This window comes from Hylobates moloch, unplaced genomic scaffold, assembly GCF_009828535.3.
Source record: "Hylobates moloch isolate HMO894 unplaced genomic scaffold, HMol_V3 SCAFFOLD_19, whole genome shotgun sequence".
NCBI lineage: Eukaryota > Metazoa > Chordata > Mammalia > Primates > Hylobatidae > Hylobates > Hylobates moloch.
Genome location: NW_026652294.1, coordinates 22,735,628 through 22,753,113, shown reverse-complemented (window position 1 = coordinate 22,753,113; position 17,486 = coordinate 22,735,628). Strand labels below are relative to the sequence as shown.

Here is a 17,486-nt window from a genome sequence, read left to right as displayed (position 1 = left end):
TGCGTCCCGGGTTCACGCCATTCTCCTGCCTCAGCACCTCTGAGTAGCTGGGACTACAGGCGCCCGCCACCACGCCCAGCTAATTTTTTTGTATTTTTAGTAGAGACGGGGTTTCACCGTGGTCTCGATCTCCTGACCTCGTGATCCACCCGCCTCGGCCTCCCAAAGTGCTGGGATTACAAGCGTGAGCCACCACGCCCGGCTAGACCTCTTTTTTATACTGACCAAGTCCCGCACTTTCCCTTCCTAACACATACCCAGATCTGCAGTTACCTACCTCGGCCATTGTTTAGTGTCCACACCCACAAGCAGATCCCTGAAGGCAGGGCCCCTGCCTGACTTGTTCACACTGAACCTCAGTACCTAGCCCAGTGCCTGGCACATAAAGAATGTTCAATTTGTTGAACGCATGAGGGAATGAGCTCTGAATCCTATGACTGTGAATCTCTTCTCCAGAAGATTGACTCTGAGCCCATAAAGCAAGCAGAAAGCCAGCCCCGGAAGGTAGTAGCCCTGCTGTGAGCAGCTGTCCCCAGGGCTGAAGAGGACCCACGTTCCTGGCCATGTGCAGCTCCCAGCACTGTGGGAGCTCCTGTAACATTACCCCCACCAGTGTTGTTGCTAATGTGGAAACCGCCGGCCGGCAGGCAGGACTGTCCTTTCAGCTGAGTGGAAAGAGCCACTGTGGAGCCAGGATACCACCAGGGGGCCATGGTGGAAGAGAGGGCCTGAGTGAGAGCGCCGCCCTGAGTGTTTCCCATGGGGCTGGGAGGCTTTGAGCCATGCTGACCCCGGGAGCCGGAGCACTTTCAATCACATGCCCACAGGCCGCAGCCCTGCCAGCATTCAGCTCCTGCCAACGCCCCTCCCCGTGAGGGGGACCCACTCCCACTGCAGGGGCCGGAGAGTGGGGAGGCCCAGAGCTGGGAGAGAGAGGCCCGCTGTTGCCAAGAGCAGGCTGACACAAAGGTCCCACAAGCCGAGCCTGGGAGAAGAAGCAGGAACTCGATTTCATAGAAGGGTGGGGGAAAAGCCTTCAGCGTGGCATACAGCCACCCCCATGTAGTTAAGCAAAACTCACAGAAGAATGGCCCCCAAAGGAGGCTCCTCAGTGAGACAGCACCAGAGTGGGAGCCAGGATCAGCACTGAGCCCTAATCGTGCCCTCATGTTAATTACAGAACTCAAGTATGATGCCACTGCCGCCTCAAATTTACAAACAGTGACCCTAGCACGCCTACCTCCCGGACAGGGTCCTTGGAGGATCAGAGGAGAGCAGGAGTGGGTGCAAATGGGATGCTGGCAAACTATGCTAAGATGCGCCCCTCACTGCTTAGGCAGACAGGGAGGCCTGCATGGCCCCTTCCAGAGCACCTGGCAGGATCCACATCATCTTCCAACGGGACGGAAAAAGGACCTGCAGTGTGGTAAGGTCAAGGATGATTTTTACTTTCTTTAGGCTTCCTCTGTATTTTTTTTTTTTTTTCCTTGAGACGGAGTCTCGCTCTGTTGCCCAGGCTGGAGTGCAGTGGCACAATCTCGGCTCACTGCAAGCTCCGCCTCCCGGGTTCACGCCATTCTCCTGCCTCAGCCTCTCCGAGTAGCTTGGGACTACAGGCGCCCGCCGCCATGCCTGGCTAATTTTTTGTATTTTTAGTAGAGACGGGGTTTCACTGTGGTCTCGATCTCCTGACCTCGTGATCCGCCCGCCTCGGCCTCCCAAAGTGCTGGGATTACAAGCGTGAGCCACCGTGCCCGGCCTTGTATTTTTTAACATAATGAGCAAGTGGTATTTTTAGAAAGAGAAAAAAGCAAAATCAAGTTTTAAAAGCAGACAAATCCAAAGAGTTGTGAGAATTTGGAGGCGATGCCCTGGTTTGCTCCAGTGTGAAAGTGAGGTCTCTCGCCCAGTCTTGCCCACCTGCCCGCCCCCAAGGCCACCTTCCGCTCACCTTGGCCCGGCGCAGGTCTTTCTCGCCCCCAACCTGGGCCTCAATCAGATGGTCACAGTGGATGGTGGACGGCACGGCCACCTTGGGCAGCCCGCTGCTGATGAACTGGAGCATGGCCATCTGGGCCGTCGCATCCTGCATGGCCACACGGTCCGGCCGCAGCCGCAGGTACGACTTGCCCCGCTCAATTTCCTGGCTGGCCGGGTCATCCAGGTGTCCATACACGATCTTCTCTGAGAGGGTCAGCGGCCGGTTCAATCTGTGGGGAGAAGAGCAAAAGGGTGGCCTGGTGCCAGCTGCACGGCCTCCTCCCGCCCTGCCTCTCCCTCTCAGTCCATGTGGCAACCTCAACAGTGGCCAGGGACAGGGGGCCTGAACTCAGGACCTCAACGTTCCACTTGGGTGGGGACTGCTGGGTCCTGCTCACTGCATGACCTCCTCACCTCCCGCAGCACCTGGCACTTGTTAGGTGCTCCACAATTACTTGATGAGTAAGTGAATGACAACATCACAAGAGGGCAGCGTTGGTTCTTTTCAAAGGATCCTGGCTTTCCCAGCATCGTAATTCCTACTATCTACTAAGTCCCCGCAACATGCATATCTCATCATTCCTGCCATTTAACAACAACCAAGAAACAGGCCCAGCAGAGTGACCAAGTTCACAGCTAGATTTCGCTACTTCCCTCTCTGCCCTCAGCCCCACTAAGGCACAGGGAATCAGGACCAGCATCCCCTTCACCTGTCCACCCTGTCCGCCATCCACAACCCTCCACACCTCAGGCCTGGGATGCCTGGCTACCCAACTATGACGCTAAGGCTTTGCCCATTAGCTCCAGACATAGACAGGAGTATCTGTCAGTTTTCAAGAACAGAGACCCGGTCACTGCCACTGGCCTCTCACAGCTCCTCCTCTTCCTAGACCCCATTTCCCCGGAGGCCCCACCCCTCCCTTCCTCATCAGAGCCAAAATGGCAGTCCAAACCTGCCCTGGGGTCTGGCCCTGTTAGGACTCAACCGTCTTCTCCCCACAAGCCTCCTAGCCATCTAGACTGAGCTCTGCGCAGGTCCACTCTCCCCACCAGGCTCAACGTTCTGGCTGACTCCCAGCTGCACCCATACAACAGAGCAAAGGGGCTATTGTGGCCGCCCTGCCTGCCACAACAGCCCCTTTGGGACCTCATGCTCTGCCCCCCAGAATTCTCAAAGCCTAGGCCAAGCTTGAGACTTCCTTCCTAGGGAAGAGCACAGTTCGACCCACACCTGACAGGCTCTGTCCTATTGTTTGAGGCCAAGAAAAAAGTTTCAGACTGGGAGTCAGAAGCTCTGAGTTTAACCCTGACCTGGGGGCCTGGTGTGGTGGCTCACGCCTGTAATCCTAGCATTTTGGGAGACCAAAGCAGGAGGATCACTTGAGGCCAGTTCAAGATCAGCCTGGGCAACAGAGTGAGACCTTGTCTCTATAAAAAACAGAATGAGAGCAGATGTGGTGGCTCACGCCTGTAATATCAGCACTTTGGGAGGTCGAGGCAGGCAGATCATGAGGTCAGGAGATCGAGACCATCCTGGCTAACACGGTGAAACCCTGTCTCTACTAAAAATACAAAAAACTTAGCCGGGTGTGGTGGTGGGCACCTGTAGTCCCAGCTACTCAGGAGGCTGAGGCAGGAGAATGGCGTGAACCTGGGAGGCGGAGCTTGCAGTGAGCTGAGATAGCACCACTGCACTCCACCGGGGGAAAAAAGAAAAACCCCCCACAAAAAAAAAAAAAAAAAAAAAAAAAAGAATGAGCCAGGCAGGGTGATGCATGCCTGTAGTCCCAACTACGCAGGAGGCTGAGGCAGGAGGATCACTTAAGCCCAGGAGATGAAGGCTGCAGTGAGCTGTGATCGAGAGGCTGTCTCTAATAAAAACAAACAAACAAATAAAAAACAAAAAAGCCCAAACCTGACCTATTACTGAAGCTGCTATTTAACAAGATAAGCAACTGCTCTCCTCAGCTCAGCCAGCCCATCTCTAAATACCAGGGCTTGCGCTGGGATGAGATAACAGCTTCCACTTCTATAGCGCTTCATTTTTAAACAGCTTTATTGAGGTATAATTGGCATACAATAAACTGCATATTTAAGGTACACAATTTGCTAAGTTTTGACACGGTATACACCTGTGAAACCAGCACCACAATCAAGATACTGACCATCTCTCCTTCGAGTTTCCCCACCCCTTGGTAACTCCCTCCCGCCCCTTTGCCACCACTGATTGGCTTTCTGTCACTAGAGAACAGTGTTATCATAGCATTTACTTTCAGCTCAGCAATACCCTAAGTATTTTCATGTATAAAACTCATTTTATCCTCACAGCACAGATGAGGAAGCTGCAGCACAGAGGGACAGAGTAGCTTTGCTCCAGACCACGAAAGCCAGTGAGGGGCACAGCTGGACCATGAAGAGGCAGCAGTGGGGCCCTATGGCTGTGCTCCTGACGCTAATCTACCCGGTCTCTCCACACTGGAACCTGGAATGGGGCCGGCACATGGTGAATGTTCCATTTTCATTATTATTATTATTTTGAGACAGGTCTTGTTCTGTCACCCAGGCTGGTGTGTACTGACACAATCGTAGCTCACTGCAGCCTCTCCCTTTCAGGCTCAAGCGATCCTCCCACCTCAGCCTCTGAGTAACTGGGATTATAGGCATGTACCGCCACACTGGCTAATTTTATTTATTGATTTATTTTATTTTTGTAGAAATGGGTTTTCACTATATTGACCAGGCTGGTCTTGAACTCCTAGGCTCACATGATCTTCCGGAAGAGCTGGGATTACAGGTGTGAGCCACCTCGTCCTTTCTCAGTTATCATTATTGTTATCATCAATATGCATGCTGAGAAGGCAGAGAGACTTCCTTCTGCAAGCTAGGTTCCGGTCCCTCACCCCCAAGTTTACCCAACCTCTTCAAAGTAAGAGTTCCCGGCTGGGTGTGGTGGCTCACAATTGTCATCCTAGCACTTAGGAGGCCGAGGCGAACAGATCACTTGAGTCCAGGAGTTTGAGACTAGCCTGGGCAACATGGCAAAACTCCACCTCTACAAAAAACATAAAAAGAAGCCAGGCATGGTGGCATGTGCCTATAGTCCCAGATACTGGGAAGGCTGAGGTGGGAGGATGGATTGACCCCAGAAGGTCAAGGCTGCAGTGAGCCATGATCGAACCACTGCACTCCAGCCTGGGTAACACAGCAAGACCCTACCTCAAAAAAAAAAAAAAAAAAGTTCCCTAAGGTGCTGGATCTGCTGGCAACAGCAGAGCAACTGGAGACTCTGAGCATCTCTATGAATAAAAATAGCACTAGCCTGAGGTACAGCCTGCGCTGATTGCGGCAGCACCGCCAAGGCTGGTGTACGGGCAATGACTCACAGCCCCTCCTTCTGGGCCCCGAGGGAGACAAAAAATAGCACATGGGCTTAAAAACCCAAGACCTTGGAAGCAAATGATTGAAGCTATATAAAAAAGCTCAACAATGCTGAAACTTTAGGATGGGTTCATCATTGAATGTCCCTGAGGATTAACTGAGGATGACAAAATGGGTCTTCGTATCCATCTGTCCCTCTGCTCTCCAGATGACACAGATCCAGTTCTCAAGAACAGACTTAGACCTCTTCTGTTAGAGACACAAGGTGGAAGAGAAGTTGCCCAGCAAGTCCCTTGGCCTTCTAAAAAATTCTTAGAATAGAATGCTTTTTTTTTTATTTTTATTTTTTGAGCCAGAGTCTCTTCCTCCGTCACCAGAGACACCACTCTGGCTGGAGTGCTGTGGTGTGGTCTCAGCTCACTGCAACATCCACCTCCTGGGTTCAAGTGGTTCTCCTGCCTCAGCCTCCCGAGTAGCTGGGATTACAGGCGCTCGCCACCATGCCTGACTAATTTTTTTGTATTTTTAGTAGACACGGTGTTTCACCATGTTGGCCAGGCTGGTCTCAAACTCCTGATCTTTTTTTTTTTTTTTTTTTTTGAGACGGAGTCTTGCTCTGTCACCCAGGCTGGAGTGCAGTGGCGCAATCTTGGCTCACTGCAAGCTCCGCCTCCCAGGTTCACGCCATTCTCCTGCCTCAGCCTCTCCGAGTAGCTGGGACTACAGGCACCCGCCACCATGCCTGGCTAATTTTTTGTATTTTTAGTAGAGACAGGGTTTCACGGTGGTCTCGATCTCCTGACCTCGTGATCCGCCCGCCTCAGCCTCCCAAAGTGCTGGGATTACAAGCGTGAGCCACCGCGCCCGGCCTAAACTCCTGATCTTAAGTGAGCCACCTGCCTTGGCCTCCCAAAGTGCCGGGATTACAGGCATGGGCTACCACACCTGGCTAGAATATAATTCTTTTTAGCATAACCTCACCTCTGCCCTCTTTCTCCATGTCAGGGTTTCTCAGCCAGGGCACTATGAACCTATTTGGGCTGGAGGATTGTTTTGTTGTGGGGCTGCCCTGTGCGCTGTAGGATGCTTGGTAGTATTCCTGGTTACCCATTGGGTAACAGTAAGCCCCAACCCCAGCCAAGTTATGACAACCAAAAACATCTCTAGACATCACCAAATGGGCCCTAGGGGACAAAACTGACCACCCCCCACCTTGTTGAGACCTGCTCTGTGGCAACAATGAAAACAGAGAACAGGCCAGGTGGGTGGCTCACACCTGTCATCCCAGCACTTTGGGAGACTGAGGCGGGCGGATCACAAGGTCAGGAGACTGAGACCATCCTGGCTAACATGGCGAAACTCCGTCTCTACTAAAAATACAAAAATTAGCTGGGCGTGGTGGCGGGCGCCTGTAATCCCAGCTACTCAGGAGGCTGAGGCAGGGGAATCACTTGAACCTGGGAGGCAGAGGTTGCAGTGAGCCAAGATCGCACCACTGTACTCTAGCCGGCCTGGGCGACAAAGCAAGACTCCGTTTCAAAAAACAAAAAAGAAAACAGAGAACAATCCCCTCGTCTGTACTAATCTGGAAAATGTTAAAAGTTATTGGACTTTAAAAAAGAAAAAAGTTATTGGACTTTTCTGGTTGCAAAGCAAGGTTGGAATAAAAGTAAGCAAGGAAAAATAGTGTTGTAGTTGTCAATTTTAACGATAAAATTAAAACTAAAAAACTCCCAGTGCCAGGCTGGGCGCGGTGGCTCACGCCTGTAATCCCAGCACTTTGGGAGGCCGAGGCGGGCGGATCACGAGGTCAGGAGATCGAGACCATCCTGGCTAACACAGTGAAACCCTGTCTCTACTAAAAATACAAAAAATTAGCTGGGCGAGGTGGTGGGCGCCTGTAGTCCCAGCTGCTCAGGAGGCTGAGACAGGAGAATGGCGTGAACCCCGGGGGGGCGGAGCCTGCAGTGAGCCGAGATCGCGCCACTGCACTCCAGCCTGGGCGACAGCGAGACTCTGTCTCAAAAAAAAAAAAAAACAAAAACAAAAAAACTCCCAGTGCCTTAAAGGGTATTTTGTTGTTGTTATTAATTGTTTAATGCAAAAACTAAATGGTGAATAATATTCTGTTGTCAAGTTATCTCAAAGCGAACCTCTTGCTGGGCACAGTGGCTCAGGCCTGTAATCCCAACACTTTGGGAGGCCAAAGGCAGGAGGATCACTTGAGCCCAGGAGTTCAAGACCAGCTTGGGCAGCCCTGTCTTTTAAATTTTTTATTAATTAAAAAAAAAAAAAGGCCAGGCGCAGTGGCTCACGCCTGTAATCCCAGCACTTTGGGAGGCTGAGGCAGGCGGATCACTTGAGGTCAGGAGTTCGAGACCAGCCTGGCCAACATGGTGAAACCCCCATCTTTACTAAAAATACAAAAATTAGTTGGGCATGGTGATGCACGCCTGTAATCCCAGCTACTCAGGAGGCTGAGGCAGGACAATCGCTTGAGCCTGGGAGGTGGAGGTTGCAGTGAGCCGAGATTGCGCAACTGCACTCCAGCCTGGGCGACAGAGTGAGACTCAGTCTAAAACAAGAACAACAACAAAACAAATCTCTATGACAGCTCTCCTTCATACCTGATGAAAGCAAGGTGGAAGTGTTTTACAGACTAAAGAAAAATCTATCACTTTTCCACTGAGCAGCGGTCTGAGAGCTCCAAGAATAAATACAACGTCCTATATTGACGGGGACAGTGGTTCTTCGTCCTGACTGCACTATGGGACCTGCTGAGGAACAGGCCAGTGCTTCCCACATTTTCACAGGCACACAAGTCCCCTGGGGATCCTGTTAAATGGCTGGTTCTGACTCAGTGGGTCTGGAGTGGGGTCTAAGATGCCGGAGTTCTAACAAGCTCCTAGGTGATGCCAATGCTGCTGGCCCATGGACCACATTTTGAACAGCAATGCCTAGACCGCTGGAATCAGAATTGCTGGGAGTGGGGCCCAGGTGTCTGTCATTTTTAAAGCTTCCCAGGTGATTCTAACATGGAGCCCAGAAGAAACCCACAAGAACAAGCCCTGGAGTCACAGAGACCCAGGCTTGAGTGTGGGGTCAGTCACTCAATACATGTATGGCCTTAGGGTATTTCCCCAATCTGACTTTCAATTTTGTTACCTGCAGAATGGTGGGGGGCAGAGATGGAAAGTAGCAACCTACAGGGGTTGTTGAGAACAGAAATAATGCGTGTCAAGTACCCAGGCCAGACTGGACAATGAGATAGGTACTTCTGTCACAGCCGTCCTTGACAAACAATAGGTCCTTTACTGTAATTAGATGATGCTGTGCTGGAGGCTGGAGATCCAGATTAAGGAAGTCCCTACCCTTAAAACCGAAGTGGGGTTACCAGTAGATAGAAAGCAAAGTGGCATGAGAAAGGGAGTATGGGGTAGTGGTTAGAGCACTGGAGGGTACAAAGACGAGACACCACCACTCGTGCACTGCATAGCTGTGGGCAGGTTCCTTCTCCAGCTGAGCCTCAGCTGCCCAATGGGTAGACTCAGATTTGTTCTCTCCCAGGATCACCACTGTCAGTATCAAAGAAGCCACCAGCCAGGCAAGGGCACAGCCCCGTCTGCAGTTGTTCAGGTTCCAATCAATCAAAGCAAACCTCTATGACAGCTCTCCTTCATGCCTGATGAAGAGCAAGGTGGAAGTGTGGCAGTGTGGGCTGGTGTGCATTGCCAGCCCCGACTCCTCATCCTCTGTGGTACCTTATTCATCCTTTTGGTGGCAGCATCTAGCCCAGGACCTGGCACACAGGACAGCAGGGCGGGGCTGACTGCCATTTTACCAAGTAAGGAAAATGAGGCCCAGAAAAAAGACATGCTCAAGACTCCACCTTAGGCCAGGCACCACGGCTCGCGCCTGTAATCCCAGCACTTTGGGAGGCCACGGTGGGAGAACAGTTTGAGCCCAGGAGTTCGGGATCGGTGGCAATATGGCCATACCCCATCTCTACAAAAAATAAAAAAACTAGGCCAGGCGCAGTGGCTCACGCCTGTAATCCCAGCACTTAGGGAGGCCGAGGCAGGTGGATCATGAGGTCAGGAGATAGAGACCATCCTGGCTAATACGGTGAAACCCCATCTCTATGAAAAATACCAAAAATTAGCCGGGCGTGGTGGCGGGTGCCTGTAGTCTCAGCTACTCGGGAGGCTGAGGCAGGAGAATGGCATGAACCCGGGAGGCGGAGGTTGCAGTGAGCCGCAATCGCACCACTGCACTCCAGCCTGGGTGACAGAGCGAGACTCTGTCTCAAAAAAAATAAAATAAAATAAAATAAAATAAAAATAAAAATAAAAAAACTAGGTGAGCATGGTGGCTCACGCCTGTGGTCCCAGGTACTCAGGAGGCTGAGGTGGGAGGATCACTCAAACCCAGGAGGTTGAGGTTGCAGTGAGCTGTGATCGTGCCACTACACTCCAGTGTGGGCAAGAGAGTGAGACCCTGTCTCAAAAAAAAAAAATAGTCCCAGCTGGGCACAGTGGCTCACACTTGTAATCTCAGCACTTTGGGAAGCTGAGGCAGGTGGATCACCTAAGGTCAGGAGTTTGAGACCAGCCTGGCCAACATGATGAAACCCCATCTCTACAAAAATACAAAAAATTAGCCAGGCACGGTGGTGCGCCCCTGTAGTCCCAGCTACTGTGGAGGCTGAGGCAGGAGAATTGCTGGAACCTGGGAGGCGGAGGTTGCAGTGAGCTAAGACTGCACCACTGTATTCTAGCCTGGACCAGAGTGAGACTCTGTCTCAAAAAATAAAATAACTTAACACAAAATCATAAAATAAAATAGGCCAGGCGCAGTGGCTTACGTCTATAATCCCAGGACTTTGGAAAGCCGAGGCAGGCAGATTGCTTGAGCTCAGGAATTCGAGACCAGCCTGGGCAACATGGCAAAACCCCATCTCTACCAAAACTACAAAAATCAGCCAGGTGTGGTGGCAGGTGCCTGTAATTGCAGCTACTCAGAAGTTGAGGCACAAGAATCGTTCCAACCTGGGAGGCAGAGGTTGCAGTGAGCCAAGATTGCACCACTGCACTCCAGTCTGGGCAACAGGGCGAGACTCTGCCTCAAATATATATATCAATAAAATAAATAAAAAAAAAAAAGGTCCCATCTTAGTTTATCTTCTGGGTCTCAGACCAGAGCTCTCCTCTGTGCCTGTGCACTGAAGAGGAAATAGAAGATGATTCTCCAGGCACTGGGCCCCATGGCTTCCAGAGGGCAAGCCGAGGGTCAGCAGCCTGCCCTGACAAGGTTGGGAGGTTCAGGTTATAGCACCAAAGTGTCCCTGAGACCTGGCTGTGGTTCACATCTAGAGATTTCCTGGTAACACAGATTCTCCCTTGGCAGAGAGGGCAGAAGTTACACCACTGATCTGGAATGCCTTTCCTCAGCAGAAACCTTTGTACCCTGAATACCCTGACCCTGCCACTATCACCAACCATCCTTCACGAAATACCTCCTTCTCTGCCTGACAGGGGCAGGCAGCAGACGTAGTGCCCTTGAGCAGTCACAGCCTCCCATCTGCAGCCTTACCGTTTGCGAACAATGTTAATGTTCTTCTCTAGCAGGTCATAGTGGATGTACTCGTTGGGTTCAAAGTGGCTCATCGCCACCTTGGCCCGTTGGCACAGGACTGAGGCCACATGGTACTGCCGCACACCCAGAGCTTTCTGCAAGAAGAAACATGACAGCCACTGTCAATGGAGCACTTAGGAGAGTCCATCCCCGAGGGCAGCTCAGTATGGTGAAAAAAATCCAGGAATTAAAGTGTCAAGAGCTGTTCAGTAACTGCAGCCTCAGCTTCCTCATCTGCAGGACAGGGATGACAAAGCAGCCACAAGGAACACAGCCTGGGGTAGGAAAAAAGTGCAAGGGATTTATAGGCAAAAATCGCTGGGATCAAAGTCAAGTTCTATCATGTAAGGTGTATCAATGTAAGAAAAGCCCTCATTGCCTAAAACCCAGATGAGATAGAAAATAGGGATATAACCAGCTCTGGTGATCACATGGGGTACTGGGAAGGTTAAATAAGACCATAAGTGAAAGTGCTCATTAAGCTGTAAAACACTACCCAAACCATAGCTATTCGTCTACCTGCACTATAAGCTTCTTGAGGGTTGAGATCAAGCCTTATTTATCTTACTCATCTCTATGTCTGGACTACCTGGCACATACTGGAGATTCAACAAATATCCGTGGGTCAGAGGGAAGAATGAATGAGGAAAACCCTGTGCATGAGCTTTGGATGTTTCCTCATCCCTTCAAAAGGTGGTATCTAATTCCCTTCCCTTTTTTTTTTTTTTTGAGACAGTCTCACTCTGTCGCCCAGGCGGGAGTGCAGTGGTGGGGTCTCGGCTCACTGAAACCGCCGCCTCCTGGGTTCAAGCTTCAACTTCTCCTGCCTCAGCTTCCCAGTAGCTGAGATTACAGGCATGCACCACCAAGCCTGTCTAATTTTTGTATTTTGAGTAGAGACGGGGTTTCACCATGTTGGCCAGGCTGGTCTCAAACTCCTGACCTCAAGTGATCCATCCACCTGAGCCTCCCAAAGTGCTGGGATTACAGGCATGAGCCACCGCGCCCAGCCATTACCCTCCCTTTGAATGTGTGGCGGTCTTACTTCTACTTTATAGAATGTGACAAGTGATGCTATGGGACTTCGAGACTAGGTCATAAGAAGAACAGCTTCTGCCTGGCTTGCTCTCTCTCTTGGATTGCTCTGGGGGAAGACAGTCCCCATGTTGTTAAGCAATCCTGGGAGAGGCCCACCTAGACAGGAACAGAGGCCTCTTGCCAATAACCAGCACCACCTTGCCAGGTGTGAGTGAGCCATCTTGCAAGCGAATGCTCCAGCCCCGGTTTAATCTGTCAGATGGCTAGCCCCGGCTGACATCTTCACTGCAACTTCTGGAGAGGCCCCAAGCCAGAACCACCCAGCCAAGCCACTCCCAAATTCCTGGCCCACAAAAATGTGAGATAAATGCTTGTTGTTGTTTTAAGCCTTTAAGTTTGGGGGCAATTTGTTACACAGCAATAAATAAATGATTGTTATGGTGGGATCTGTATTAATTTTTTTTTTTTTAAGAGATAGTGTCTTGTTCTGTTGTCCAAGCTGGAGTGCAGGGGCAAGATCATACTTCCCTGCAGTCTGAAACTCCTGACTTCAAATGATCCTCCCATCTTAGCCTCCTCGGTAGCTGGGACTACAGGCGCACACTACTACACCCAATTATTTAATTAATTATTTATTTATTTTTGAGATGGAGTCTTGCTCTGTCGCCAGGCTAGAATGCAGTGGTGCGATCTCAGCTCACTGCGACCTCCGCCTCCCAGGTTCAAGCACTTCTCCTGCCTCAGCCTCCCGAGTAGCTGGGACTACAGGCACCCACCACCATGCCCAGCTAATTTTTGTATTTTTAATAGAGACAGGGTTTCACCATGTTGGCCAGGATGTTCCCGACCTCTTGAACTCGTGATCCGCCTGCCTCAGCCTCCCAATTTTTTTTTATTTTTTTTTAAAGGGAGACTTGCTTTGTTGCCCAGGTTGAAGTGCAGTGGCTGATCTTGGCTCACTGCAACCTTCACCTCCCGGGTTCAAGCAATTCTCCTGTCTCAGCCTCCCAAGTAGCTGGGATTACAGGTGCACGCTGCCACACTTTGCTAATTTTTGTATTTTTAGTAGAGATGCAGTTTCTACATATTGGTCAGGCTAGTCTTGAACTCCTGACCTCAGGTGATCCACCTGACTCGGCCTCCCAAAGTGCTAGGATCACAGGCGTGAGCCACTGTGCCCACCCTAATTCTTTTATGTTTATTTTTTGTAGCGATAGGGCCTCACTACATTGCCCGGGCTGATCTCAAACTCCTGGCCTCAAGCAATCCTCTCGCCTCAGTCTCCCAAAGCAGAGATTACAGGCATGAGCTGCTGTACCTGACCTGTATTAGTTAATCTTAAACTATGAATAACAACCTTCAAGGGGGCCGGGCGCGGTGGCTCAAGCCTGTAATCCTAGCACTTTGGGAGGCCGAGGTGGGCGGATCACGACGTCAGGAGTTCGAGACCATCCTGGCCAACATAGTGAAACCCTGCCTCTACTAAAAATACAAAAAAAATTAGCGGCGGGCGCCTGTAGTCCCAGCTACTCGGGAGGCTGAGGCAAGAGAATGGCATGAACCCGGGAGGCGGAGCTTGCAGTGAGCCGAGATGGTGCCACTGCACTCCAGCCTGGGGGACAGAGCCAGATTCTGTCCCCAAAAAAAAAAAAAAAAAAAAAAAAACAACCTTCAAGGGTACCTTGTTACCAGAGAAGAATAAATGAATCCAAAGAAATGACAGCAAGAGGCCGGGCGCAGTGGCTCACACCTGTAATCCCAGTACTTTGGGAGGCCAAGGCAGGCGGATCGCCTGAGGTCAGGAATTTGAAATCAGCCTGGCCAACGTGGTGAAATCCCGTCTCTATTAAAAACACAAAAATTAGCTGGGCATGGTGGCAGGCACCTATAATCCCAGCTACTCAGGAGGCTGAGGCAGGAGAATCGCTTGAACCCAGGGGGCAGGGGTTGCAGTGGGCCAAGATAGCCCCACTTCACTCCAGCCTGGGTGACAGAGTGAAACTCCATCTCAAAAAAAAAAAAAAAGAAAAGAAAAGAAAAAAGAAATGACAGCAAGAAGGCAAGAGCTGCTTCCTTTCTAGGTGGTTGGTGTTCCTTGTCATACCTTGGGTAAGGGAAGAGGCAAAGCTGAAGCCACTGCCCCAGGCTCCCTTCTGTATGTCACCTGGATATATAATCCAAACACTGTCAACCTCAGCACCTGAACCCAGTATGTATCCAGAGCAGCCATTCCCTGTTCGAGTCACCCAGCAGTAAGAACAGGCCACATTCTGAAACAGCACCCCCAACCATCACCCATTGTAACCTCTCTATGGCAGAGGCCACATCCCCAGTCCAGACTTCACATCCATTCGCCCTCAAACTCAAACCTGACTGACGGCTCCTCACTGCCTGCCTCACTGGGTAGGTGCAAAGAACCCACTAATGACATGATGTCGAAGGACCTTCCACAGGGTGTGTGCATAGGAAGAAGGTAGTACATTTCTGCTGCAGTGATAAACACTATCCCTGTGACAGGGGGAGGAGCCCAGTGCATGGGGTAGATGGAGTAGCAGAGTCCTGAGTTTAAGGATGGCCCCACAACTTCCCGATCCTGGACAATTTAACCTCTCCAAGCAATCATTTCTTCACAGAGCTATTGTGAGGATCTGGAGAGATTATATAAAGTACTGAGTACGTTTCCATGATTATTACCCCGTGCATTCCTAAGTGTACACACAGCCACCCCCACCACGTTCTTCACACAAATGAGAAACCATACAAGTTGTTCTGCAACTCATGTTTTTCTTTTTTTTTTTTTTTTTTTTTTTTTGAGACAGGGTCTTGCTCTCATCACCCAGGCTGGAGTGTAGTGGCACGATCTCAGCTCATGGCAACTTCTGCCTCCCAGTTTCAAGCAATTCTCCTGCCTCAGCCTCCCAAGTAGCTGGGCACTACAGGCGTGCACTACCGTGCCTGGTTAATTTTCGTACTTTTTTGGTGGAGATGGGGTTTCACCACGTTGCCCAGGCTAGTCTCAAACTCCTGACCTCAAGTGATCCACCCACCTTGGCCTCCCAGAGTGCTGGGATTCCAGGTGTGAGCCACCACACCTGGCCTGCAACTCATCTTTTTCATTTACTAACAAATCTCAGACATCTTTCCAATGTGAAATTACCAAACTGTTTCTTTATTTTTACAAATTAATTGCCCTAAGTTTCAGTTTCCTTAGAAATAAAAACAACTGTGGCCGAGCACAGTGGCTCACACCTGTAATCCCACCACTTTGGGAGGCCGAGGTGGGCGGATCACGAGGTCAGGAGTTCGAGACCATCCTGGCTGACACGGTGAAATCCCGTCTCTACTACAGCGTGGTGGCAGGCGCCTGTAGTCCCAGCTACTCAGGAGGCTGAGGCAGGAGAACAGCGTGAACCTGGGAGGCAGAGCTTGCAGCGAGCCGAGATCACATCACTGCACTCCAGCCTGGGCGACAGAGCAAGACTCCATCTCAAAAAAAAAATAAAATAAAATAAAAATAATTGTAACAATACCTATTGCCTGGTCAGTAGGCAAGACAATACATTGTAATCTTATCTATAGTACCGGGAAAAGGCAAAGCCCCAATTCCCAACAGCCAGGGCACAGTTAAGCAAACTATAGACTACGTATCAATACCTGCAGATGGGCTTAAGAAATAATGCTGGGCCAGAAGCGGTAGCTTATGCCTGTAATCCTAGCACTTTCGGACACAGGAAGATTGCTTGAGCCCAGGAATTCAAGACCAACCTGGCCAACACAGCAAGAACTGTCAAGGACAAAATAGGCCAGGCACAGTGGCTCACACCTGTAATCCCAACACCCAACACTTTGGGAGGCTGAGGCAGGAGGATCAATTGAGCCCAGGAGTTCAAGACCAGCCTGGGCAAGACAGTAAGACCTCGTCTCTACAAAATAAAATAAAACATACATTAGCTGAGTGTGGTGGCATACACCTATAGTCCCAGCTGCAGAAGAGGCTGAGGCAGGAGGGTCACTTGAGCCCATGAGTTCCAGACTGCAGTGAGCTATGATCTCGCCACTGCACTCCAGCCTGGGCAACAGAACAAGACCTTGTCTCAAAACAAAACAAAATAGGCTGGGCGCGGAGACTCATGCCTATAATTCCAGCACTTTGAGAGGCTGAGGCGGGTGGATCACCTGAGGTCAGGAGTTCGAGACCAGCCTGGCCAACATGGTAAAACCCCATCTCTATTAAAAATACAGGCTGGGCGCGGTGGCTCACGCTTGTAATCCCAGCACTTTGGGAGGCCAAGGCGGGCGGATCACGAGGTCAGGAGATCGAGACCACGGTGAAACCCCGTCTCTACTAAAAATACAAAAAAATTAGCCGGGCGCGGTGGCGGGCGCCTGTAGTCCCAGCTACTCAGAGAGGCTGAGGCAGGAGAATGGCGCGAACCCGGGAGGCGGAGCTTGCAGTGAGCCGAGATTGCGCCACTGCACTCCAGCCTGGGAGACAGAGCGAGACTCCGTCTCAAAAAAAAAAAAAAAATACAAAAATTAGCAGGGTGAGGTGGCAGGCGCCTGTAATCCCAGCTACTTGGGAGGCTGAGGCAGGAGAATCGCTTGAACCCAGGAGGCAGAGGTTGCACTGAGCCGAGATCCCACCATTGCACTCCAGCCTGGGTGACAGAGTAAGACTCTGTCTCAAAAAACAAAAAGGACAAAATCATATGTTGATACAGAATACAGCCTGGCACGGTGGCTCACGCCTGTAATCCCAGCACTTTGGGAGGCCGACGTAGGCAGATCACTTGAGGTCAGGAGTTCGAGACCAGCCTGACCAACGTGGTGAAACCCCATCTCTACTAAATATACAATATTAGCCGGACGTGGTGGCATACGACTGTTATCCCAGCTACTCAGGAGGCTGAGCCAGGACAATCGCTTGAACCCGGGAGGTGGAGGTTGCAGTGAGCCTAGATCGCGCCACTGCACTCCAGCCTAGGCAACAAGAGCGAGAAACTCTGACTCAAAAAAAAAAGAAAAAAAAAGAATACAACTTACGGGTAAAGAAAGATTACGATGTGTCTAATATGAGACAAGCACAGTGTGATGCACCTGGAATATATTACATGGCCTAATCTTCACAGCCACCCAGTGAAGCGGCTCCTATGATTATCCCAGGCAGGATCCAAATCCAGCCTGAGTGACCCACGTGCCTGCTGTTGCCCCAGGCAAGTCATTTAACCCCTTAAACCTCCGTGCTTAATGGAGATACACTTCACAGTGTTAAACACAAATGAAATCAGCTACACATTTCACCCTTAATCACCGTGTGGTTCTGCTTTCCAACTATGTCAAAGTGTCTGCTCTCAACATCCAGTGCTGTCCAAGAGGACTTCCTGCCCTGATGAACATGTTCTAGATCTGTGCTGTCTGGTATGATCTCAGCTCACTGCAACCTCCGTCTCCAGGGT

At 50.7% G+C, this 17,486-nt stretch overlaps 1 protein-coding gene across 2 annotated transcripts in view; it reads right to left on the bottom strand.

The window, feature by feature from the left end:
- Window positions 1-17,486, bottom strand: part of ACO2 (aconitase 2) — a 64,693-nt gene that overhangs the window by 19,537 nt on the left and 27,670 nt on the right. For both annotated transcript variants that reach the window (XM_058431205.1, XM_032139068.2), the window contains 2 exons: window positions 10,951-11,087; window positions 1,952-2,210 (listed from right to left, as the gene is read on the bottom strand). In XM_058431205.1, the coding sequence (XP_058287188.1) occupies window positions 1,952-2,210; window positions 10,951-11,087 (396 nt within the window). The remainder of the gene's footprint in view (window positions 1-1,951; window positions 2,211-10,950; window positions 11,088-17,486) is intronic.